This window comes from Hyaena hyaena, unplaced genomic scaffold, assembly GCF_003009895.1.
Source record: "Hyaena hyaena isolate Hyena2069 unplaced genomic scaffold, ASM300989v1 scaffold_1223, whole genome shotgun sequence".
Taxonomy (NCBI): Eukaryota; Metazoa; Chordata; class Mammalia; order Carnivora; family Hyaenidae; genus Hyaena; species Hyaena hyaena.
Genome location: NW_024081860.1, coordinates 442,256 through 463,724, shown reverse-complemented (window position 1 = coordinate 463,724; position 21,469 = coordinate 442,256). Strand labels below are relative to the sequence as shown.

General features: G+C 42.2%; 1 protein-coding gene across 1 annotated transcript; it reads right to left on the bottom strand.

The window, feature by feature from the left end:
* Window positions 1-7,949: 7,949 nt before the first annotated feature.
* Window positions 7,950-20,284, bottom strand: LOC120224690 (glutathione S-transferase A2). The gene is made up of 7 exons (XM_039222946.1): window positions 20,236-20,284; window positions 14,614-14,718; window positions 14,179-14,230; window positions 12,816-12,948; window positions 10,781-10,922; window positions 9,170-9,301; window positions 7,950-8,303 (listed from the first exon to the last, which is right to left on the bottom strand). Exons 2-7 carry the CDS (start codon window positions 14,698-14,700, stop codon window positions 8,178-8,180), a joined length of 672 nt encoding a protein of 223 aa, XP_039078877.1. The 5' UTR covers window positions 14,701-14,718; window positions 20,236-20,284; the 3' UTR covers window positions 7,950-8,177.
* Between the last annotated feature and the right edge of the window lie 1,185 nt (window positions 20,285-21,469).

The following is a 21,469-nucleotide window of genomic DNA, read 5'->3' as shown; positions in this document are numbered from 1 at the left end:
TTCATAAGCCCGAGCTCTGGAAGAGGGAGGCCGTCGCTGATAACTTATTATTCATTTTATGGATATTCTGTCCTTTTGAAAAGAAGCAGGATTGAGTGCAATGAGTATGACAGCATGTTGGCAAGAAAGGCATATAAATCACTAAACTAAGAAAAGGGAGCCCCAGGATTATGGGAGCACTAGAGTTTGGAGGAAGGCAGGTGGGCAGGAAGATTCTGGCAGAAAGTTGCTGATGGAAAGGGAGGGTGGGCTTGGATTTGCAGTAAAGGGCTGACACAGCATAGAACTGAGAAGACACCTTTGAACTAATAGGACGAAGATGGTGATTAGTTCATTGGTCATGAAACCAAAGTTCAAGACTCTGGTCTTTGGCAAGAGGAAGTATAGCCAGAATGTAGACTCCTGGAGCTTTGGAAATGAGAAGACAGAGGGAAGGAAATAGCCAAAGGGGAGACCAGCTGGGGATAAAGAAGGACTGTCTTGATTTGTTTTGCAGGGTTTGTTGTGGTTTTTGTTTTTTGGTTTTTGGTTTTTTTGAGGGTTGGGGATGTAGGTGACCAAGAAGTTATGACAGGAGACACATCAGTCAGTTTGTAATTATACGGTGACGTGCCAGGGGCAAGGCAGCATGGTGAGCAGATGAATGGTCCAGAATGACTATCTACAGGATAGATTTGTGGGGGTAGTTTGCCTCCATTAGTATTATTATCATGTTTGGGGCATAGCTGGCCTATGGTAAACTACCCGTAATTTAAGTGTACAATTGGATAAGTTTTGACACACATATATACCCCTGAAAGCCTCACCACAGTCGGTATGCAAACACATTGTGTCTGATGCTCTGTTGGAGTCCCTTCCTCCCGCCCCTCCCCATACTAGCCATCTGCTTCTTATCATGATAAATCAGTTTATGTTTTCTAGAATTTCATATAAATAGGAGCATACAATAGGTGCTCTGATTTCTCTGGTTTCTTCCAGTCAGCATCGTTATTTGGAGATTTATCTATGTTGTGTGTATTCATTCTTGCTTATCAAAAAGTAGCTAATCTTGTTTCCTGTGGCCACTGCAACAAATTACTACAAACTAGGTGGCTTACACAATAGAAATTTATTCTCACACAGCTCTGGAGGCCAGAAGTCTGAAAGCAAGGTGTGGACAAGGATGGTTTCTTCTGAGGGTTATAAGGAAGAATCTGTTCCATGCCCCTCCCGTAGCTGCTGGTGGCTGCAGGGTGACACTCAGCTTGTGGGAGGGGAGCATCACTCCAATCTTTATTACAGATTATAGACAATGGAAAAGGACACTGAGTAGGGGTCTGATGACGAAGGTAAAGAGACGAAGAAGTAAGAAATAAAAGAGGAATGAACTGGAAGGTGTTGATGGGAAGCGTGGAGAACTTTCCAACTCAATCTTTCAGTCAGAAATGTTGAGATTCTCTTTTGGCAGTTCTCCAATGTAGATTTAAGATTTATAAGAAAAAATAATTTCTCTGTTCCAGCAAACAGATTGCTCTGAACCAAAGGGGCCCAACCTACTCTTAAGAAGTTAGCATGACTCCGACACCATGGCTGAGAACTAGATGGCACACTTTCCAGAGCAACAGGACCTTTCTGGTACCAACAACTCAAGTGCCTTTAGGAATCTGTCACCGTAGTACACAGCCTTGCTGTTCATAGGTGACTTCCCACAATGGCAAATGAAACCGAGCCCAACCTACTTAACATTCCCTTTCTTTTTTTAGATCTCAGAGAAAGTCTCCTGTCCCATTCATCTGGCTTTTCCTAGAGCAAAAGTTCTCAAAAGTGTGGTCAGTAGTACTATCTCTACTTGTTACTTCCAATTCCCTCCTTAACCCACTCTGGTCAGCTTTCTGTCCCACACTTCACTGCTCTCATCAAGGTCAATGGTGTTCACTCATGTCCCCAACTTCAGTGCTCACTCTCCAGTCCTTACACTCCTCTCCTTCATGACGCCACACTTCCCCATCTCTCCCCTACCTCACAGACACTACCTCCTCAGATTTCTGGCTTGGCTCCCCCTCTGCTTGCCTTTTCCTCTCCAACTGCTTCCTCATCCTAGGTGGGTCTCCAGTCTGTCACTATCATCAGAAGAGTGACCTCAGAAAATAGGTCATAAAGGACATTGCTGTTTCTGCCTTGCTCTCCTTTGGATTGCTTGCTCTAAGTTAGCAGATCTATCATGAAGATACTGAAGCAGCCCCTACAGAGAAGAAGACATGACAAAGGACTGAGGCCCGTTGCCAACAGCCATGTGAGGGAACCATCTTGCAAATGGATCACCCATCCTCAGTCAAGCTTTCAGATGATGGCAGCCCCCACTGATGGCTTGACTATAACCTCCTGAGAGATCTTGATCCAGAACCACCTACCTAGGATGTTCCCAGGCTCCTGACCCTCAGAAATTGTGTTAGATAGAAAATGTCTGTTGCTTTATGTCACTAAACTTTGGGCTGAGTAGTTATGCATCAATAGATAACTGACACAACCATGTCTACCTCTCTGACCTCATCTTCCAATACTTCCTCATCATGCTCCCACAACATCTGCCTGCCTACTCTGCCTGAAACCCATACCAAAGTTGTTCTTGACCAAGACCTGGTCCTCAGTGGTACCTCTGGCTAACACTCTGTTACCTTGGATCTTCTCATGCCTGGCTTCTTCCTGTCATGTAGAACTTAGTCTTCAATGATTACTCACTTTAAGTTAACCACTTCTCCATTGCCATCCTAAAAACTCTTCATCATCTTACTCTGTTTTATTTTCCTAATATCACTTATCACTAACCATAATAAATTTTTCATTGATTGTTTATTTATTCATTGTCTGAGCAGGAAAATGCCCTTATATATGTACCATGGCATCCTCCGTGCCTAGAAAACTGCAGGGAACAAAATAGGTGTTCAGTGAATATTTAATAAATAAAATAAAAATAAAACCATTTAAATATAATTCCCTGTGAATAATATCTTCCTTGAGAAGATTTCATCAGTTTCTGAGGTCAGAGTCTAAATATTTTTTTCCTACTAGGTATCCTTGGCCAGCCTGTTGACTTTCTGTTGACTTAGAATGTCACAATTATGTTGAAAGTTTCAAAGAACAAATATTTCAAACATTGCTATTAAGTGCAGAAAAGTGGTAAGCAAAGATTGTGAGAGAAAGGTAGGAGCTAAAAAAAATCAAAGACAGATAAAAGTGGTGCTGACCTTTGGGAACCTGGGTGACTCAGTCAGTTAAGTGTTCAACTCTTGGTTTCAGCTCAGGTCACAACCTCACAATCTCACAGTTTGTGAGGTTAAGTCCCAAATTGGGCTGTGTGCTGACAGTGTGGACCTTGCTTGAGATTCTCTCTCTCCCTTCTCTCTCTGCCCCATCCCACTCATGCACTCTCTCTCTCCTCCAAAATAAAGAAACTTAAAAATTTTTTGTTTAATGTTTTATTTATTTCTCAGAGAGAGAGAGAGAGAGAGAGACAGCATGAACAGGGGAGGGTCAGAAAGAGAGAGGGAGATACAGAATCCGAAACAGTCTCCAGGCTCTGAGCTAGCTGTCAGCACAGAGCCCAATGCGGGGCTTGAACTCATGAACCATGAGATCACGACCTGAGCCGAAGTTGAACACTTAACCGACTGAGCCATCCTGGCGCCCCTAAAAAAAAATGTTTTTTAAATATTAGTTATGCTGACTCATGGATGCCTCGTCCAACCAGCTCTGGTTACCAAAACGTTTCTTTTTTTTTTTTTTTTTTTTTTTTTACAAATAGTTTATTGTCAAATTAGTTTCCACATAACACCCAGTGCTCATCCCCACAAGTGCCCTCCTCCATGCCCATCCCCCCCTCCCCCCCACATCCATCAGTCCTCAGTTTTTGTCAGCATTCAAGAGTCTCTCATGGTTTGCCTCTCTCCCTTTCCCCCACCATTTCCGCCCTTCTTCTCCCCCTTGTTCCTCCGTCAAGTTCCTCCTAATCCTCCTATACGTGCAAACATATGATATTTGTCCTTCTCTGCCTGACTTATTTCGCTCAGCATAACACCCTCAAGGTCCATCCATGTTGCTACACATGGCCAGATTTCATTGTTTCTCATTGCCATGTAGTATTCCATGGTATAGATAAACCACATCTTCTGATCCATTCGTCCGTTGATGGACACTTAGGCTCTTTCCATGTTTTAGCTGTTGTGGAGAGTGCTGCTATGAACATTGGGGTACACGTGCTCCTATGCATCAGCATTTCTGTATCCCTTGGGTAAATTCCTAGCAGTGCTCTTGCTGGGTCATAGGGGTGTTCTATTGTTAGTTTCCTGAGGAACCTCCACACTGTTTTCCAGAGGGGCTGTACCAGTTTACATTCCCACCAACAGTGGAGGAGGGTGCCCGTTTCTCCACATCCTCGCCAGCATCTAGAGTTCTCTGATTTGCTCATTTTAGCCACTCTGACTGGTGTGAGGTGGTATCTCAGTGTGGTTTTGATTTGTATTTCCCTGATGAGGAGGGATGCTGAGCATCGTTTCATGTGTCTGTTGGCCATCTGGATGTCCTCTTTGGAGAAGTGTCTGTTCATTTCTTCTGCCCATTTCTTCACTGGGTTGTTTGTTTTTTGGGTGTGGAGTTTGGTGAGTTCCTTTTAGATTCTGGATATTAACCCTTTATCTGATGTCATTTGCAACTATCTAAAACGTTTCTAATACATATTTGTCCTTCAAAAAGATTTTGGAAAATTGGCAAGTTACCATATATAAATACCTGAAGTCTTGACCCAATTCCCCCAGTACAGAAAAATTAATATCTATTTTAATTTCAATTATATCTATAAAATCTCTCCATGAAGACGGTGGTGGTATAAAGGGCCAAATACCAAATGTAAATTATTTTGTAACAAACATCTTTATCCTTTTATGTCACAGATTACCCAGGAGCGATATTGAAAATACTTGCCATCTGTATAGTAAATATGAATTAATATGTAAGGCAGAATATATATACTGAAAAATAACAATATTTATTTCTAGGGTGGCTCAGTTAAGCATCTGACTCTTGATTTCGACTCAGGTCATGATCTCACAGTTTGTGAAACTGAGCTCTGTGTCAGGCTTTGCACTGACAGCATGGAGCCCGCTTGGGATTCTCTCTCTCTCCCTCTTTCTCTCAGCTGCTCCCCCACTCATGCTCTCTTTCTCTCAAAATAGATAAATAAACATTTTTTAAAAAACAATATTTCTTTTTATTGTCTAACTAAACTACGTATGGCAAAAATATGGGTAAAGCAATAGTACAAACCAGTCAGAAATCACGGTGATAATTTCCAGTCATTTGTGATATTTGCTAATTGTCTCTGTGTCCTGGGTAGTTTGGGTTGCCAGTGAGTGCCTTCCTCTTTAAAGGCCATCTGCTCTGTCAGGTGACCCTTTCCTGTAGATGACTCTGTCCCTGTACTGCTCTCTGCCCTTGTCCCATCGAGAGGACAAGAGGTAGAGGCCTGCCTTTGTGGCTAGCCCCAAGTGTATCACCACCCTTTGAAGTATCTTAATGCTACCCCAGCTTTGTAAGTAGGCATTTCACTAACCTCTCTTCAGCCACCCTTTTTGAGGTGAGATGCTATCTTACTCTTAGTGCACCAGCCATAATGAGGTAAACGTTATGGAGTTCACCTCAAGATAATAAAAAAGGATTATAAAATATGTTAGAAACTTGGAAATGCTAGATGTGATGAGGTTGAGAACCTCTGTTCTGGAGTAAAAGTATAAGAATATATTGTGGGGAGGATGGATAACAAAGTCCTCATAAACACCTTGAGGAGCCCAGGGCTGGTCAGAGAGCATGTGCATGCAAAGGGAACTGGGAGCCTCTTAGGAAGACAGCTTGGCACATCTTGCTTGGGCTGAACTGACCTAACACTGGGTAGGCATAAAGGACACAAGGCATGTGTCCTGTGTATATGTCTGTCCCATCCTATGCAACTGTGGGGAAGTTCACACTATGAAAATAGCCAGTCAGAGCTAGGACCCTGGGCTCAGCCCCAGAGATGCCGCATTTCTTAAGGGAGCCCAAGTTTCAGGCTCAGTAGAGAACTGAGGCTAGACATCACTCTTTCCTAGCCTCTCCTGCACAGCACCATGCCAAGGGGATGGGTAAAGGACTATATATCTCCATGTACGGTTTAGGATCCAAGGCTTGAGTGATAGCAGGGAGGGAAACCTCTACTTCCTTCCCTCTGAAGCTATAGAGAAAGAGGATGCTGCTGCCCAGGTGGATGAATGGTGGCCAGTTTTGACCCAACCTTCTCAGACCAGGCAATCTGGAAAAACAGGAACTCCATGTGGCGGGAAAGGCAGCCGAGAACAGGTACTGCTGCAGAGGGATTCTGGGAGTTTTGGTCAGTCTCAGGTCTACTGGACTCCTTGAATGGAGGGAGCTCCTAGGTTGCTGGGTGTACCATTGCAACAGAGACTGCTTTCGGGAATGAATGTTCCTGCCATTCTAAGATGTGTGCTTGAGTGACTTAAAATGGATATTGAAAAGCTGTGATTTTATTATATGTACATCAGGCTCATAGAGCAGGGCCTATGATGTGACTTCAGTGGCTCCCTATTTTCCTCAGAACAAAATCCAAATTTCTTGCCATGGCCTTCAAAGTCCTTAGACTCTGGGCCTCGCTCCCTGATCTCACCTCATCATTGCCCCTCCCCACCTTGTGCTGTAATGCTACACTCAGACCTAATGACTTCTCTTTCCTCCAATGCAACACACTCAGTCTCTCTCTATCAAAGCTATTGATCCCGCTGACCTCTTGCCTGGATTCCATCCCTACTGCCCAATGGAAGCTCCCCCAACTTTACCTGCTGCACCTTGGCTCCTCAGATGGATCTCACATCAGCTGTGACTGCCCTTCATGATAGATCGTGAAGGACTCACAGGTTCAGGCAAAGGTGTCCCGGTTAGGTTCATGCTCAGCATGATCTTGTGCCCCAGCATGAGGTTATAGATTAAATTGTGTCCCACAGAAAGGATTGGTTGATGTCGTAACCCTGGGTACCTGTGATTGTGACTTTGTCTGGAAATAGGGTCTTTGCATTTGCAGTCAAGTTAAGATGAGGTGATACTGGATTAGGGTGAGCCCAGATTTGATTACTGGTGTTCTTATAAGAAGAGGGAAATCTGGATAGACACATACACACGTGTATGCCATGTGACAGCAGAGGCAGAGGCTGGAGTTATGCATCTACAAGCCAAGAAATGTCAAAGACTGCCAGCAGCCACAAGAAGCTAAGAAGAGGCATGGAAGGATCCTTCCCTAAGCCTTCAGAGAGAGCATGGCCTGCCCATACCTTCATTTCACACAAAGAAGCTCAGAACTGTGAGGGAATACATTTTATGGTTTTAACCACTAAATTTGTGGTCATTTGTTACAACAGCCCTAAGAACATGATATACAAGGTATGCATGATTCGGGATTAGAATTACCTATTTTTTTTTTTGTTTCTATCACTATAGTAACCTCCCATAGGGCAAAGACTATATCTGGTTTGGTTATCATTAATAACCCAGCTCTTGGAACATAGGATATTCTATATTAAACATAAAGTAAATAAAAGCTCCATAATTGAACAGGAGAAAAGATTCATTACCTGAAGGAAAATGGTTCTGTACAAAAAGAGAGAGAGAAAAAAGAAAGCAAGGAAAGAAAGAAAGAAAGAAAGAAAGAAAGAAAGAAAGAAAGAAAGAAAGAATGAATGAAGGAAGGAAGGAAGAGGTGAAGGGAGGAGGAATCTTTTAGGATGCACTCAGAAATACAGCAAATAAAAAGAAAAAAAGACCAAGACCATTTTTTGTGTTACTAAAATTAAGTCACATGAAAATTTCTACTTCACTCTTTTTGACAAGGTATATGATAGCTTTTATGACAAATTTTTAATAGATCAAATAATCCATTAAATTTTTTCTCCCTTTATTTTTAAGCCCAAGAGACATCTTAGGAGGTGATCATGATTTGATATTTGGTAAAAACAAAATAAATTGCTTTGCAAATCTTCAGTGTAGATGAAATTAGCACATACTTTTGAAAACTTTACTAGCCTCACAATCATCAGGATCTACATCAGGGAATGCACTTCACTGTCAGAAATCCCAGATGCAAGTGCTGGGCATCCATGCCTGCTTCACGGAATCCTGAAAATCTTCTTTGCTTCTTCTAAACTTTTCTCAGTGATGGGAGGCTTCCTCTGGCTGCCAGGCTGCAGAAACTTCTTCACGGTAGGGAGATTGCTGACTCTGGTTTTCAGGGCCTGCAAAGCACAAGGGCACAGCCTCAGATGGAGCCAAAGACTAACCCCATCGTTAGCACCAGCCCAGGAATCAAAGACCCTCCTAGACAAGGACCAACTGAGTCCCCTCCATCTGCACCAGTGTGAGGTTGGGAAATAGACACCCAGTGAGACATGCAGATCGGCGGAAGAAAAGACAGCTCGATACCATTTTCCCCAAAGACATCTTTGTTTCAGGCTCTATTCATTTCAGGTCTTCCCTGTTCTCCCCCTCACATAATTCCTCTAGCTTCACCAGTCTTGTGCAATACAGGGAAGAGGACTGTGTCTGTCAGAATACACACACATCAAGTCTCCAAACAGACAATGAAATTGTAGGGAAATTACACTAGACGTGAAACAGAAAATGTAGGAAGATGAACCATGAGACTGGTCAAAACCAGTCATACCACTGAGAGAGGGACAGAGAGAGGGAGACTCTGCCCAGAGAAACATATCTGCCCTCAGGAGCAGGTGCAGAGAGAAGAAATCAGAAGGCGGGAGACCTGCTCAGACAGACACAGGAAGGAAAGAGAAAGACATAGGTGAATAAGGGAAATCCCAGAGAACACAAGGACAAATGCCATAATGCAATGGGGATGGGGAGATTGATGCTGAGCCTTGGGTCCTTCTCATGGTAAAGACAATGTGTTCTTCTTGGGGAAGCATCCATCTCAGATGTTCTTGGCATGACAAGATTCTCTGCATGCTCAAGAAGCACCTAGAAGGTAATGCTGGAGGTGGGGGGACAGCCAAGTCCTGGACAACATTGGGACCCAAATGAAAATGTTAGATTCTGAGTGGGGGAGATGCAAGCCTTCCCTCCTGAAGGCTATGAGAGAGATTACCTTCAGCAGAGGGAAGTTGGCCAGAAGGCTGGGGTCAAGCTCTTCCACATAGTAGAGAACTTCAACTAGGTGAATGTCAGCCCTGCTCAGCCTGTTGCCAACAAGGTAGTCTTGTCCGTGGCTCTTTAACACCTGGCAGAGTTAAGGAATCACATCAGCCTGGGCTCCTCTGCCCCTCCCAGCTCCCTCCAGCCCAGCCTCCCCACCTCTGCCCCCTCACTGATAGGGTGTTGGCTTCAGACCCTCTTCACTGAGCCCTGACTCAGTGTGACAGTAGATCTCTCCTGTTCTTTCCCTGCTCCTCAGCTGAAGCCCCAGCTTCCGTTTCCCTATAACCTGTGCTCCTGTGTATCCTTTTCAACTCTTCTGATGTATGCAACTTTTCCTAATAAAATGTTGGGAAAATTCATGAAATTTATTAAGACATTCCAGTAATATGCAAACGATAACATGAAGAGAAAACCCACAGCACCACCAGCTTAAGGTAATTTAGCAAATACCCTTTCAGACTATGTACACATAGAAATATGGATAATTACTATGCAAAGAATATAAGAGCACTTCGAATGCTATATGGCAATCTACTTTTTTCATTTAACTTATCATAGGGCTCTTTGATTTCAGAGTGTAGATGTGCTCAAATGGGATGACAGTTCAGGTCTTTGTTATGTGAATGTGCCCCAAACTCTCAACACCAAAAAGGTCAGGAGAGAGAGTGTTTTCTGCTTCCTATTAATTCTTCCCACCTTGAATAGGGCCAACACACAAGCCATGAATTATATTCTTTTCTGTGATTAACAGAACGATCTACTGCCTCATTAAGATGGGTGTGTCCATGCTAACACCTCCATTTATATGTAAGGCCCCCTGTATCTCCTACAATCATTTTTTGGGGGGCCCATAATTTTTATTTATCATGATTTCAGGTAGTTTAGATCTTGAAACATTCTTCTCTTATGTCCAAGGAGAAACATTAACTAAGATAAGTACTATCTACAGTGATGGAGTCTTATTTCCTTAGTTTTCATGGGTGTCCTCTAAAGTTTGAGAGCCATGCCTTCAAGTGTGTCGATTATTTTTTCCTTAACATCTCTCCATCTGTCTCTTCCTCTCCATCCCATTGCCCTCATCTCTGACTAGATACATCTCATCCTTCCACCCCTAAGACACTACCACATTCTCCTAAAGGGCAGCTGGTCTCATGTCTCCCTACATATGTTGCCACAGTAACTTCTGATGCATTGCTCTCATTGTGTTCCTCTTGGATCAAAGCCCCTGCATGGTGCTCTGTCTGTAAGACCTACTCCTATCTCCAGTGTGGCTCTCAGAGCCTTCAACAGCCCAGGCTCTAACTATGACCATGGAAGTCTGCCAAATAAAGAATTCTAGATTGGCTCCTGGTAAATGACATCTTGCTGGAAAATTAAAACTTGGGTATCACTGGTGCAATGCTTCCTCACAGCCATTCTTATAAAATGCCCTGAGAGTCAGGGTGCAGCATTAGTATTCAGGAAGGCTCACTGGAAGTAAAGGTCAAGGCTCAAGGAATGCTAGCCACTGTCTATCTTTTCTTCTATGTGCAGTGCCCAAAATGCTCAACTGTCCACTTACTTTTTCAAATGCAGGGAGATAACGAGCTGTTATTTTCTCTTTGACCTGGGCAATCTTGGCCTCTTTCTGATCAGGTGGACACAGAGGCAAAAGGAGGATCATTTCATTCAAATCTGCCACACCTTCTGTGTATGTATCTATCCTGAAAGACAAAATGACCAAATTGTCAAATGCCTTCTGCCTTGATTTTAGAGTTGAAAAATGTACAAGAATGGGACATCAAGGGGTGGCAAAGTAATTCCGCTCTATTTAATGCATTTTATATACCATTCATTCAGCTCTCAGTTTTACTTTATTTGAACATTTCATCCTAGAACAAGCCACCAAGGTAGTTGTGTCTAAAACTATCATTATACACATGATCAAATAGAGGGACAGAGAGCATTGGTGACCTGTATAGAGTCACAGAGAAATCAGTGGAATCCTGCAAGTATCTACCAGGAACATGCCTAGGGTCTGTCACCTCTGTGGTGGCTTGTTCTGTGCACAAATGGAGTGTGACTCCATGTGGCTAAGATCTGCCCCCTAAGTGATCTCCAGACAGAGTCCCTGGAACAATCGTCTCCACCATGTCCCCTTCCTCCCTTGTTCTGTTACAGCACCCAGGCCTGTTTATGTGCCCAACATCAGCATTTTTTCCAATTATTTCCCACAACACATGGCTCCACACTTTTTACACATACAATCGCCCAACTCTGGCCTTGTTTGCTTTTCTCAACCCTTCACCTAAAATATCCCCCGAAATGGTGAAATACTTTTTACATTCCAAACAGTACATATTCCAGAAGAATTGGTTCAGTTGTTCCAAGCTGGGCTTCCCATAAGAGTTTTTTTTAAACAAATCTTTATTAGCACACAATTCAATACCATAGGTGTACACTTCAAAAGTGTATAAGTTAGTGATTTTTAGTAAAGACACAGAATTCTGTACCATCACCACACTCTAACTACAGAATATTTTCATAATTCCAAAAGAAATGCTGTATGATTTGATACCCATTCCAATTTCTTTCCTCCTCTAGCCCCTATAAGCCACTAAACTACTTTCTGTTTCTATATATTTGAATGTTCCGGATATTTCATACAAATGGATTCATACACTATGCACCTTTGTGTCTGGTTTCTTTCACATAATGTGATGTTTGCAAGGCTTATTCATGTGGTACCATGCATCGGTACTTCATTCCTTTTCATGGCCAAACAATATTCCATTGATGAGTAGACTAACCAACCACTCATCAGTTGATGCACATTTGTGTAGTTTCCACATTAAGAACACCACTGCTATAAACATCTGTGTACAAGTTCTAGCATGGATGTATTTCCACTAGTCTTGTTTGTTGGAGTTGCTGGAATATGGCAACTCTATGGTTAACTTTTGAGCAACTCAAAACAGTTGCTTCTAAGATTTAAATTTCAATCATGTGGTCCCATCACCACAGAGGGAAGAATCCACAGATATGGTTATATTGACTAAATCTGTCTACTTCAATCCTGTATCAAATTATTCGTGATAACCCTGGCATCTTGGGGACCACACTCTGCTAACCCTTGTCAAGTGGCCAGTCCATTTAATAGGCCGATAAGTGAAGTTCTTGGTCATCATTCTCATAATTTCTGAAACTTCAGACTCAGTGCCTTTGGATCCTTCTATTCCCCAGTCTTATCTGCTGAACACTCAGACACATTGTCCTTTGTCTCTAGCTGTCGGACGATATCAGCTCCTAAAAGGCCTGAGTGTCTAGAGTGATGACTCCACCATCTTTCTGGCTTTATAGTTCATCAGCATTAGCAAAATACTGTCACCATATGTGCTCTATATGTGGACCGCTTCCTTTTCTGTAATCCCCTTTGGTGAATCCACTCCAAAGGGAAGTCCTCATCCTCATAGCTCTCTGCGGTGTTGGACCTCAGTCTATACCACCAGATCCTGTGCTGCTGCTGGCTACAATCTCCCCGACACATCCTGCCCACCCAAGGAAGAACCCAAATTTTTACATTAATTGCTCATGGAAGAATAAAAGAAATACTGTACAGAGCTCTCTCCTTTATGTCTTTCCCATAGAGGTTGTATTTGGTGGCAATGTAGTTGAGAATGGCTCTGGTCTGGACCATCTTCATTCCATCAATTTCAACCATTGGCACTTGCTGGAACAACAAATGTCCATCTTTTGAAAAAAGACAAGAAGAAGCAGAGTGACATATTTTATGGATCATACTCTTTTAACATGAAAAACACTTGTTGCCATGACCGAAGATATAAAAGGAAACAAAAATTATTGCCTGGTAACATTTCACCAAATCTGTATTTTGGTTTTTGCATCCTATAATCCTCTTTGTTCTCAGTCTGCACTTTACTTTTCACCTATTATTTCATTTATCTTTTTCTGAAAAATTTTTAATGTTTTTTTTTGAGAGAGAGAGATAGAGATGAGCACAAGTGGGGGAGGGGTAGAGAGAGGGAGACACAGAATCTGAAGCAGGCTCCAGGTCCCAAGCTGTCAGTACAGAGCTGTTCCTGACGTGGGGCTCAAACTCATGAACCATGAGATCATGACCCAAGCCAAAGTCAGACGTTGACTAACTGAGCCACCCAGATGACCCTCATTTATCTTTTAATTTCCCATCCAGATACGTGGTAGGTTCCTGTATTTTTTGCAGTTGATTTGCTTCTATGGATGTTTTAGGAAATGTTGAGAGAGGCTACAAAAGGGCCAACACTGCATTCATTTCAAATGAAACATCCAAAGTAAGTCTCCAGGGTTCATGCCATTAAGGCAAACGCAAAGGGAGATTTCTACGTAGGGTGTTTTGCTTGCTCTTCCAGTTCTACCACTGGAAGTGTGTGCGGAACAAGCCCTGGTTTCCTGACCCTGCTGATGTGAGTAGTGCTTGAACTTTGTTCTTCATCTCCATCTTCATACTGTTACCTGGACTTTCAACTAATCCAACTAAACTCCGTATCATTCTCTGAGTCTATGATATTGCTAGGATATTAGCTTGCAATAACCCATCAGAGAAAAGACACACGCAACTGCTGGACTATTTTCTACTCCTTTCACTCTACTGCGTATGTTCGAGAGTCCTTGCATGGGCAGGCTCTGTGGGATCCTGAACTGACCCAGCTCACTCAGGGTGCATAAAAGCTGGAGAATGCAAAGGGAGAGCATTCACAGGACACGGGGGATAGTTCCTTCAGCAAATACTCAGAGTTCAAGCCTCTCCTAGCCTTGAATGAGGTGGAGGATCTCCCCAAGGAGCCCTGCCCCTCAACTTGGAGTCACTTCTCTTCCATTCCACCACCCCCAGCTCCCACCACACTCACACATAGGTGTTCAAACCTCAACTTATGACATCTAACTGACCCCTAATCTGAGCAGTTAAATACCTGGTCTTACCATTTTTTAACTTATCCAAGTCTTCTGGAGTTTCTATAAATTTCTCTTCAAACTGGAAAGCAGAAACAGTGAATTAGCATTCCTAAAACATCAAGGATGCTTCTTTAAATTCATCTCATATTTGATAAAGGTTCATGTTTCTAATTATTGCACAAATGTCAAAAATTATATTTTGTAGTTTTCTTGAATCAAAATCCAAATAAGGCCTACACATTATGCTAAGCTTCTGAGTTTGCTTAAATTCTTTGATGGGAAGAAATTTAATAATATATTAGGTGAAATCTGTCCACCTCTTAATAGCTAACAATTTTTTTTAACGTAAAACTCTTGACAGGTCATTTAGAAAAATAAAAGAATCTCCTAGCTTATGTGAGAAACATATTCTGATAGAGTCAATGTTAGGTCCAACTTAGGATAACAAAACTCAGATCTCACCTCTACTCCAGCTGAAGCCAGGAGCCACCGGATGGACTCCATTCTTCCACGTCCATTAAAGTAGTGAAGCTTGGGCTTCCCCGCCATGATAGTCTCTGGATTTCTCTAAACATGAATGAAAGAACAAATAAATGAATGAACAAATGAACACTGTCACAGAAGCAAAAATGTACTTTTTGATGTGGCTCAAATAGTACTAACAATGCTGAAGGATTACCTGCCTTCTTCGTGGAAGAATTAGAAGAGACACTAGAATGTCTTTCAAGACCGAATTCTCATCCCATCATTAGCCAGTCCTGGGAAATTGTCCCAAACCATGCTTGTATCTCCACTGTGTTGCAGGCTAATAGGTGAGTGTGTGTGGTAAGGATGCAGGTGTGGGTGTTAGGGGGAGGGGGAACGATTAGAGAATTGGTATTTGTTGAAAATCTGCTAATGATCCTGACCCAATACCAGTCCCATTGGATACATTATATCTTCAGTCCTCATAATGGCCCCGTGAACTACTTGTTATCAGACCCACTTTTCAGTTAATGAAACCAAGGCTCAGAGGTGAAAAGGCTTGTCCATAGTGATTCTCTAGTGAGTGATGGACATGGAAATCCACACCTAGGACTAAAAAGAGGGCAGGCTTGGAATCCACACAGGTGCTGGAATTGGGAGGGAGCCTGTGAGGGGCACTGAAACCAGAGGACTTCTCTGACAAGAGGGGGATGAGGAACAAGTCAGGCTTCCACTCCTTGACTGTTATGCTGTTTTTGTTTAAAACAAAATTAGGGCTGACACTTGCTTAACTCTAGCTCAAAAGACCCCGGTTCTTTCCGTAGACACAGGATCACAGGATGCTAGTTTCCTTCAACTCTCTTTCTTTCTTTTCTTTCTTTCTTTTCTCTTTCTTTCTTTCTTTTTCTTTCTTTCTTTCTTTCTTTCTTTCTTTCTTTTTCTTTCTTTCTTTCTTTCTTTCTTTCTTTCTTTCTTTCTTTCTTTCTTTCTTTCTTTCTTTCTTCCTTTTAAATTCTACATTCTGCCTCTACTTAGTAAACTGTACAATCTGGAAAAGGGGATGTGACTGTAGTAACATTACAGTCAATGGAACAGAACTAACATTTCTTCAATGTCTATTATATAATGGGCATTTTTGCCCATTTATCTTCCATTAATCCTACAAAAATCACCTGAGATGTATTCTGTTATTAGTGTCCTTTTAAAGTTGAGGGTTACTGAGGTTTCTTGAGTAACTTGCCCAAAGTAAGTGGTGAAGTTAGAACTCAAATCTACTATTACTCAAAGACAAAGGCTTTATTTTCTACCCTGGTGTTTTTAAAACAATGCATGAGAATCCTTCAACAGATTGTGAAATCTACCAATTTTTAAAATGAAGTAGGGGAAAATAGAAAATATCAGAGTGCATTACATGTAAAAACACAAACTTTGTTTCATGAGGTCTTGTCTTCAATGATGTTTGTGTATATGGGGCTGTGCATGAATGCACACTCATTTAATCAGTATAATGTAGGAGATACTTTGTGTCTGGTCAATGGAATTTGAAAACCCTTAGTCCATCCCAGTCTGCACAGGAAGTGAACCAAGCAGGGAACCAGACAATGAAACTCTATGGCTCAAACAATGGATGTGCTATCAGAGGTGTGAATGGAAACACACAGGACTCATTAAAAGGTGGAGTCCCAAAGTCAGGTCTTAAGGAGGAACAGTTACCTTTTCTATGCAAATCCCAAGCTCTGTTTACAAAATGTTAAGATTCTCTTGCAAAATTTTGTTGTGGACTTTGGGACAAAAATATACCTCTCTTACCCAGTGACTACATCTCTGAAAACATGTGTGTGACTTGAATTTTAGATATCAAAATGTTTTTAATGTCCATATTTTTCATTTGGGACTCAAATCTTTAGAAAGTAAAGTCAAATCTTTAGAAAGTAAAGAACCATTTGGAAATGTACTTACACAAGTCATCTGCCTTGTAATTGGAGATTTTGTTTCTTGTGCTTTCTTACCACAGGGAATAGAGGTGCTATGACTCAGCAGAAGGAAAAGAATAGCACTCATACTATGTGTGTTTTGAACTACAGGTCACAGAGCTGTGATTCAAAACCTCACACTGCCTTATCCATGGTGTAAGGATCAGGTTACTAAAGGAAATGATATTTACCTCATGTAATATTTTATCAAAGGGCTCCCCCTGATAAGCAACTTTGTTTACCTTCTGAAGAGGAAGTTTCCAGAGACCTGATCAAGACTGGGGCAAAGGTTATCAGAGAGTTTTGCCTGATCAAGACATCAGCAGATTCTGGTTCTGCCCCTGCCATGAGCACCCCTTGTGTCTTCCATGTCTGGCCCATCCCCCATGCCACTGGCTCCCTGATCCGAGTGTGTTGGAGTCTCTCCTGCCCCAGCCTCCTTTGCATGGATTCCTGCCGCTGCTTCTCTCTGCAGCTACTCACAGCACTCGCACTGGGCCTCACTCTCAACTCTTGTTGAAAATGATTACTTCTGTCCCAACATCCTGTTCCTTACCTGGGAACAGACCTTTCACTGCTTCTTCTTCAACACTTTGTTTCTGGTGACATGGAACGTATATCCTGCTTTCAAAAATTTTCCTCCAAACTTTCTCAACTAACATCATTGATCAGTTTTGTGTACTAAGAAATGATGGCTCCACAGGAATAAGACAGGCACCTGATTTGGTCTCTGTCCTGAAGGGTTTAGAGACAACTGGCAGCACGCAAAAGGCCCAGTGGTGACTCCAGTTTAATTGGTCCTGACCCCCAATCATGATTCTCTAAGTCAAGCAGTTCAGAGCAAGGTGAAGGCTGCCAGGCTGAAAGCCAAGGCTCCTGCCTCCCAGGGCAGCATGACAGGTTCATGCCCTTTGCCTCTTTGACCACCATTTGCCTGTCTTCCTGCTCTGCAAATTAGGATCACACCTCATCCTTGTCAACTGTGCTCTCTCGAGCATCTTGCAAAGTGCTTTTCCTCAACACCATTTCAATATCTTCTGCCATACATGCTATATTTCTTCCCGTGGATTCTGTTATGCCTGGACAGCTTCTGGACTGTTAAAGTGATGTCCCGGAACCTGTAGTCTCGCCAATCCAAACCTGTCTTTCCCCACCAATGTTAACACTTTGGACAGCACACTGTGAACTCTTACCTTCTGGTTGTAATGGCTCATGCGTTCTAGCTGGGTGAATTTCTGTGCCTTTTAGAAATGAATTGTGTGCTCTCCTGACTACCTACTTTTCCCATCAAGTTTTCTTGAGTTTGGGAGTTTGATAAGTCATGTAATCCAGTGATTCTTATGTGGGGGTGATTTTGCTTCTCCACACCCTGGAAGACATCTGATAATGTCTGGAGACATTGTTGGGCATCAAAACCAGAAAGGAGAAGGTTGCATTTTCAGCTGGGTAGAGATCAGAGATGCCTTTGATATGGCATGAGACCATGTGCCTCTGAATGCTTTTTATCTACTACAAGTCATTCTGCATTTTATCTGCCTATTTTTCATCAACTGTGTTATCCTAACAGACATATTTATTGGATACTTGGTTGGAAATATCTTTTTTTTTTAATGTTTTTATTTATTTCTAGGAGAGAGAGAGAGAGACAGCGTGAGCAGGGGAGGGTCAGAGAGAGGGAGTCACAGACTGAAACAGGCTCCAGGCTCTGAGCTGGCAGTCAGCACAGAGCCTGACGCGGGGCTCGAACCCACGAACTGCGAGATCATGACCTAAGCGAAAGTCAGACTCTTAACCAACTAAGCCACCCAGGCGCCCCTGGTTGGAAATATCTTATGGTTGATTGTAGTTAGCAACTGTACCTATGTAGTCTTTCCAGAATAGGACGCATTGCCATTTTGAGAAAACACAGTAATTCTCCCATTATCCATTGGCACTTACTCTGCTCCACAGGCTGCCTGTCACTGGCACTAGAGTGGAGCCTCAACCCCGCACTGTGCTCTTTCTAGAAGCACTGAGTGAAACAGAAAGAAACCGTGAGAATCTTAACTGTGTCAACGGTATTGCCGAAGTGACCACTTCTTGCAAAACTTGTAAATAAACTATCATCGTAGACATTTTAAAGGTGTGAAGTTCACAAGTTTGAGGAATTATGCATGTTAACACTATTGTCAAGTACATTCTTTAAAACTAATTAAATGTACATTTCTACAATAAATACTTTTAACTGAGCAACAATGACAACAAAAGGACAATTAGCAGGATGGCTCCCCGCAACAGGAATAAGCCAGCCCAGTGTCAAGAAGACCAAGTTGCGAAACCCTGCTCCAGCCCTTCTCTAGGCTTGCCATGTGTGGCCCAGAAAGAGAAGGGGACTTGTCAGCCAGCTAATCGGAGCAGAGACTGACTTAGAATCTAGTTCTGCTGACACTCAGATTAATTTTTTCTCTTATATGAAGTCTCAGTTTTTGATTTTTCACAGCCTACATCGTATCACAGCATCACAATTCACAACTGCTGCGTGTTGACTACAGTGGTTCTCTGTGTCTGCACGGGCAATGTTCCAACATGCCTGAAACTGAGGAGACTACCAAACGCTATGTTCTTGCTCTATAAATACGTACATACGATGAAATTTCATTCATAAATTAGGCACAGCAGATTAACAACAATGACTCATAGTAAAATAGAACAATTCTAGTGATATGGCATAATAAAATGATGGGCAGTTTATAACTCATGAATATTTTTCTTTCTGGAATTTTCCATTTAACATTTTCCGACTGCAGTTACCACAGGTACCTGAAACCACAGAAGGCAAATGACATGTAAGAGGGGGCACTATACTTCCACAGAGAAAGTAAGTCTGGCAAAACACCTGCACTCTCTCCTGCCAGGTTATATTTTCAGGTTGCTGAAATAGTATCATTTTTTTTCCCCTAGTATCATTCAGGTTTTTCTACCTAATTCTTAAGTCCTAGGTTTCTAATCTCTTCATTTTTACATTTCTGGAAAGATGTACCCAACAGCAAGTGAATAAACAACGCTTGGGGCGCCTGGGTGGCCTAGGCTGTTAAGGATCTGACTGTGGCTCAGGTCATGATCTCATAGTTTGTGGGTTCGAGTGCCGTGTCAGGCTCTGTGCCGACAGCTCAGAGCCTGGAGCCTGTTTCAGATTCTGCATCTCCCTCTCTCTCTGCCCCTCCCTTGCTTGTGTTCTATCTCTCTTCCAAAAATAAACATTAAAGGGGCTCCCGGGTGGCTTAGTCGGTTAAGCGTCCGACTTTCTCCCTGGTCATGATCTCGCGGTTCGTGGGTTCGAGCCCCTCGTCGGGCTCTGTGCTGACTGCCAGCTCAGAGCCTGGAGCCTATTTCAGAGTCTGTGTCTCCCTCTCTCTCTGACTCTCCCCTGCTCATGCTGTCTCTCTCTCTCTCTCCTAGAAATAAATAAAACATTTTTAAAAAATAAATAAATAAACATAAAAAAAAAAAAAACCTTTTGAACTGTCTCCCAAACACACCAAGAAGCACAATGTGAGTATAAAACAGACTTCTTCTTGTGCTAAGGACACGTTTTTAACGAGTTTTCTGGTGACCTAGAGATGAGGATGGAAGGCAATGTCCAAAGACTTAGAAAAGCGGTACTTACCCTCCTGAAGTCTGTCCCCCACTAGCCTCAGCAGCTGCGTGCCAACCCCTCATGCGTTTTTAAGCTCTTTGACAATAACTCCTCCTCTCTGGGGTGGATAGAGTTCAGTGGGGAGAAAAGTCACTCCCACAAGGTTCAGGGCCGTGGCTCCCATGCTAGATATGCAGGAAATGACAAGTCATCCTCTTATGAAACAACTATTTAATATGTTCCCTTTCAAGATTGGCAATTAAAAGATTAAACAAGTTCAAAATGATTGGATTCTCTGCCAGTCAGTGAGATATGGCTTTGGGAAGAAATTTACAGTGAGATTTTCATGAATTGCATATCAGGACCAAGACAGATGAAAAGCCTCTACCACGAGGCTAGCAGATCTCGGGAATACTTTTCATACTGGGTTTTAAATGAAATACAGGCACACAATTGAATGTGAATTTCAGACACATGATACATTATTTGTTTTGGTACTGGCACAAAAATAAGACATATAGATCAATGGAATAGAATACAGAGCCCAGAAACAAACTCATGATTATATGGTCAATTAATCTTCAAAAAAGGAAGCAAGAATATGCACCAGGGAAAAAGAGTTTCTTCATAAATGGTGCTGGGAAAACTGGACAGTGACATGCAAAAGAATGAACTGGACTACTTTCTTACACCATTACAGAAAAATGAAATCACAATCGATTAAAGAGCTAAATGTGAGACCTGAACCATAAAAATCCTAGAAGAGAGTACAGACAGTAATTTGTCTGACATCAGCCTTAGTAACATTTTTCTAGATATGTCTCATAAGGCAAGGGACACAAAAGCAAAAATAAACTATTGGGACTGAATCAAAGTAAAAAGCTTTGCACAGAATGGAAACAATCAACAAAACAAAAAGGCAACTTCCTGAATGGGAGAAGATATTTGCAAACGATATACCTGCTGAGGGGTTAATATCCAAATACATAAAGAACTTATACAATTCAACACCCGGAAAACAAATGATACAATTTAAAAATGGGCAGAAGATATGAACAGACATTTCTCCAAAGAAAACATCCAGATGGCCAAGAGACACATGAAAACCTGCTCAATATCACTCATCATCAGGGAAATGCAAATCAAACCGACAATGAGATACCACCTCACTCCTGTGAGAATCACTAAATTCAAAAACACAAGAAACAACAAGTGATGGTGAGAATGTGGAGAGAAAGGAACCCTTGTGCACTGTTGCACAAGG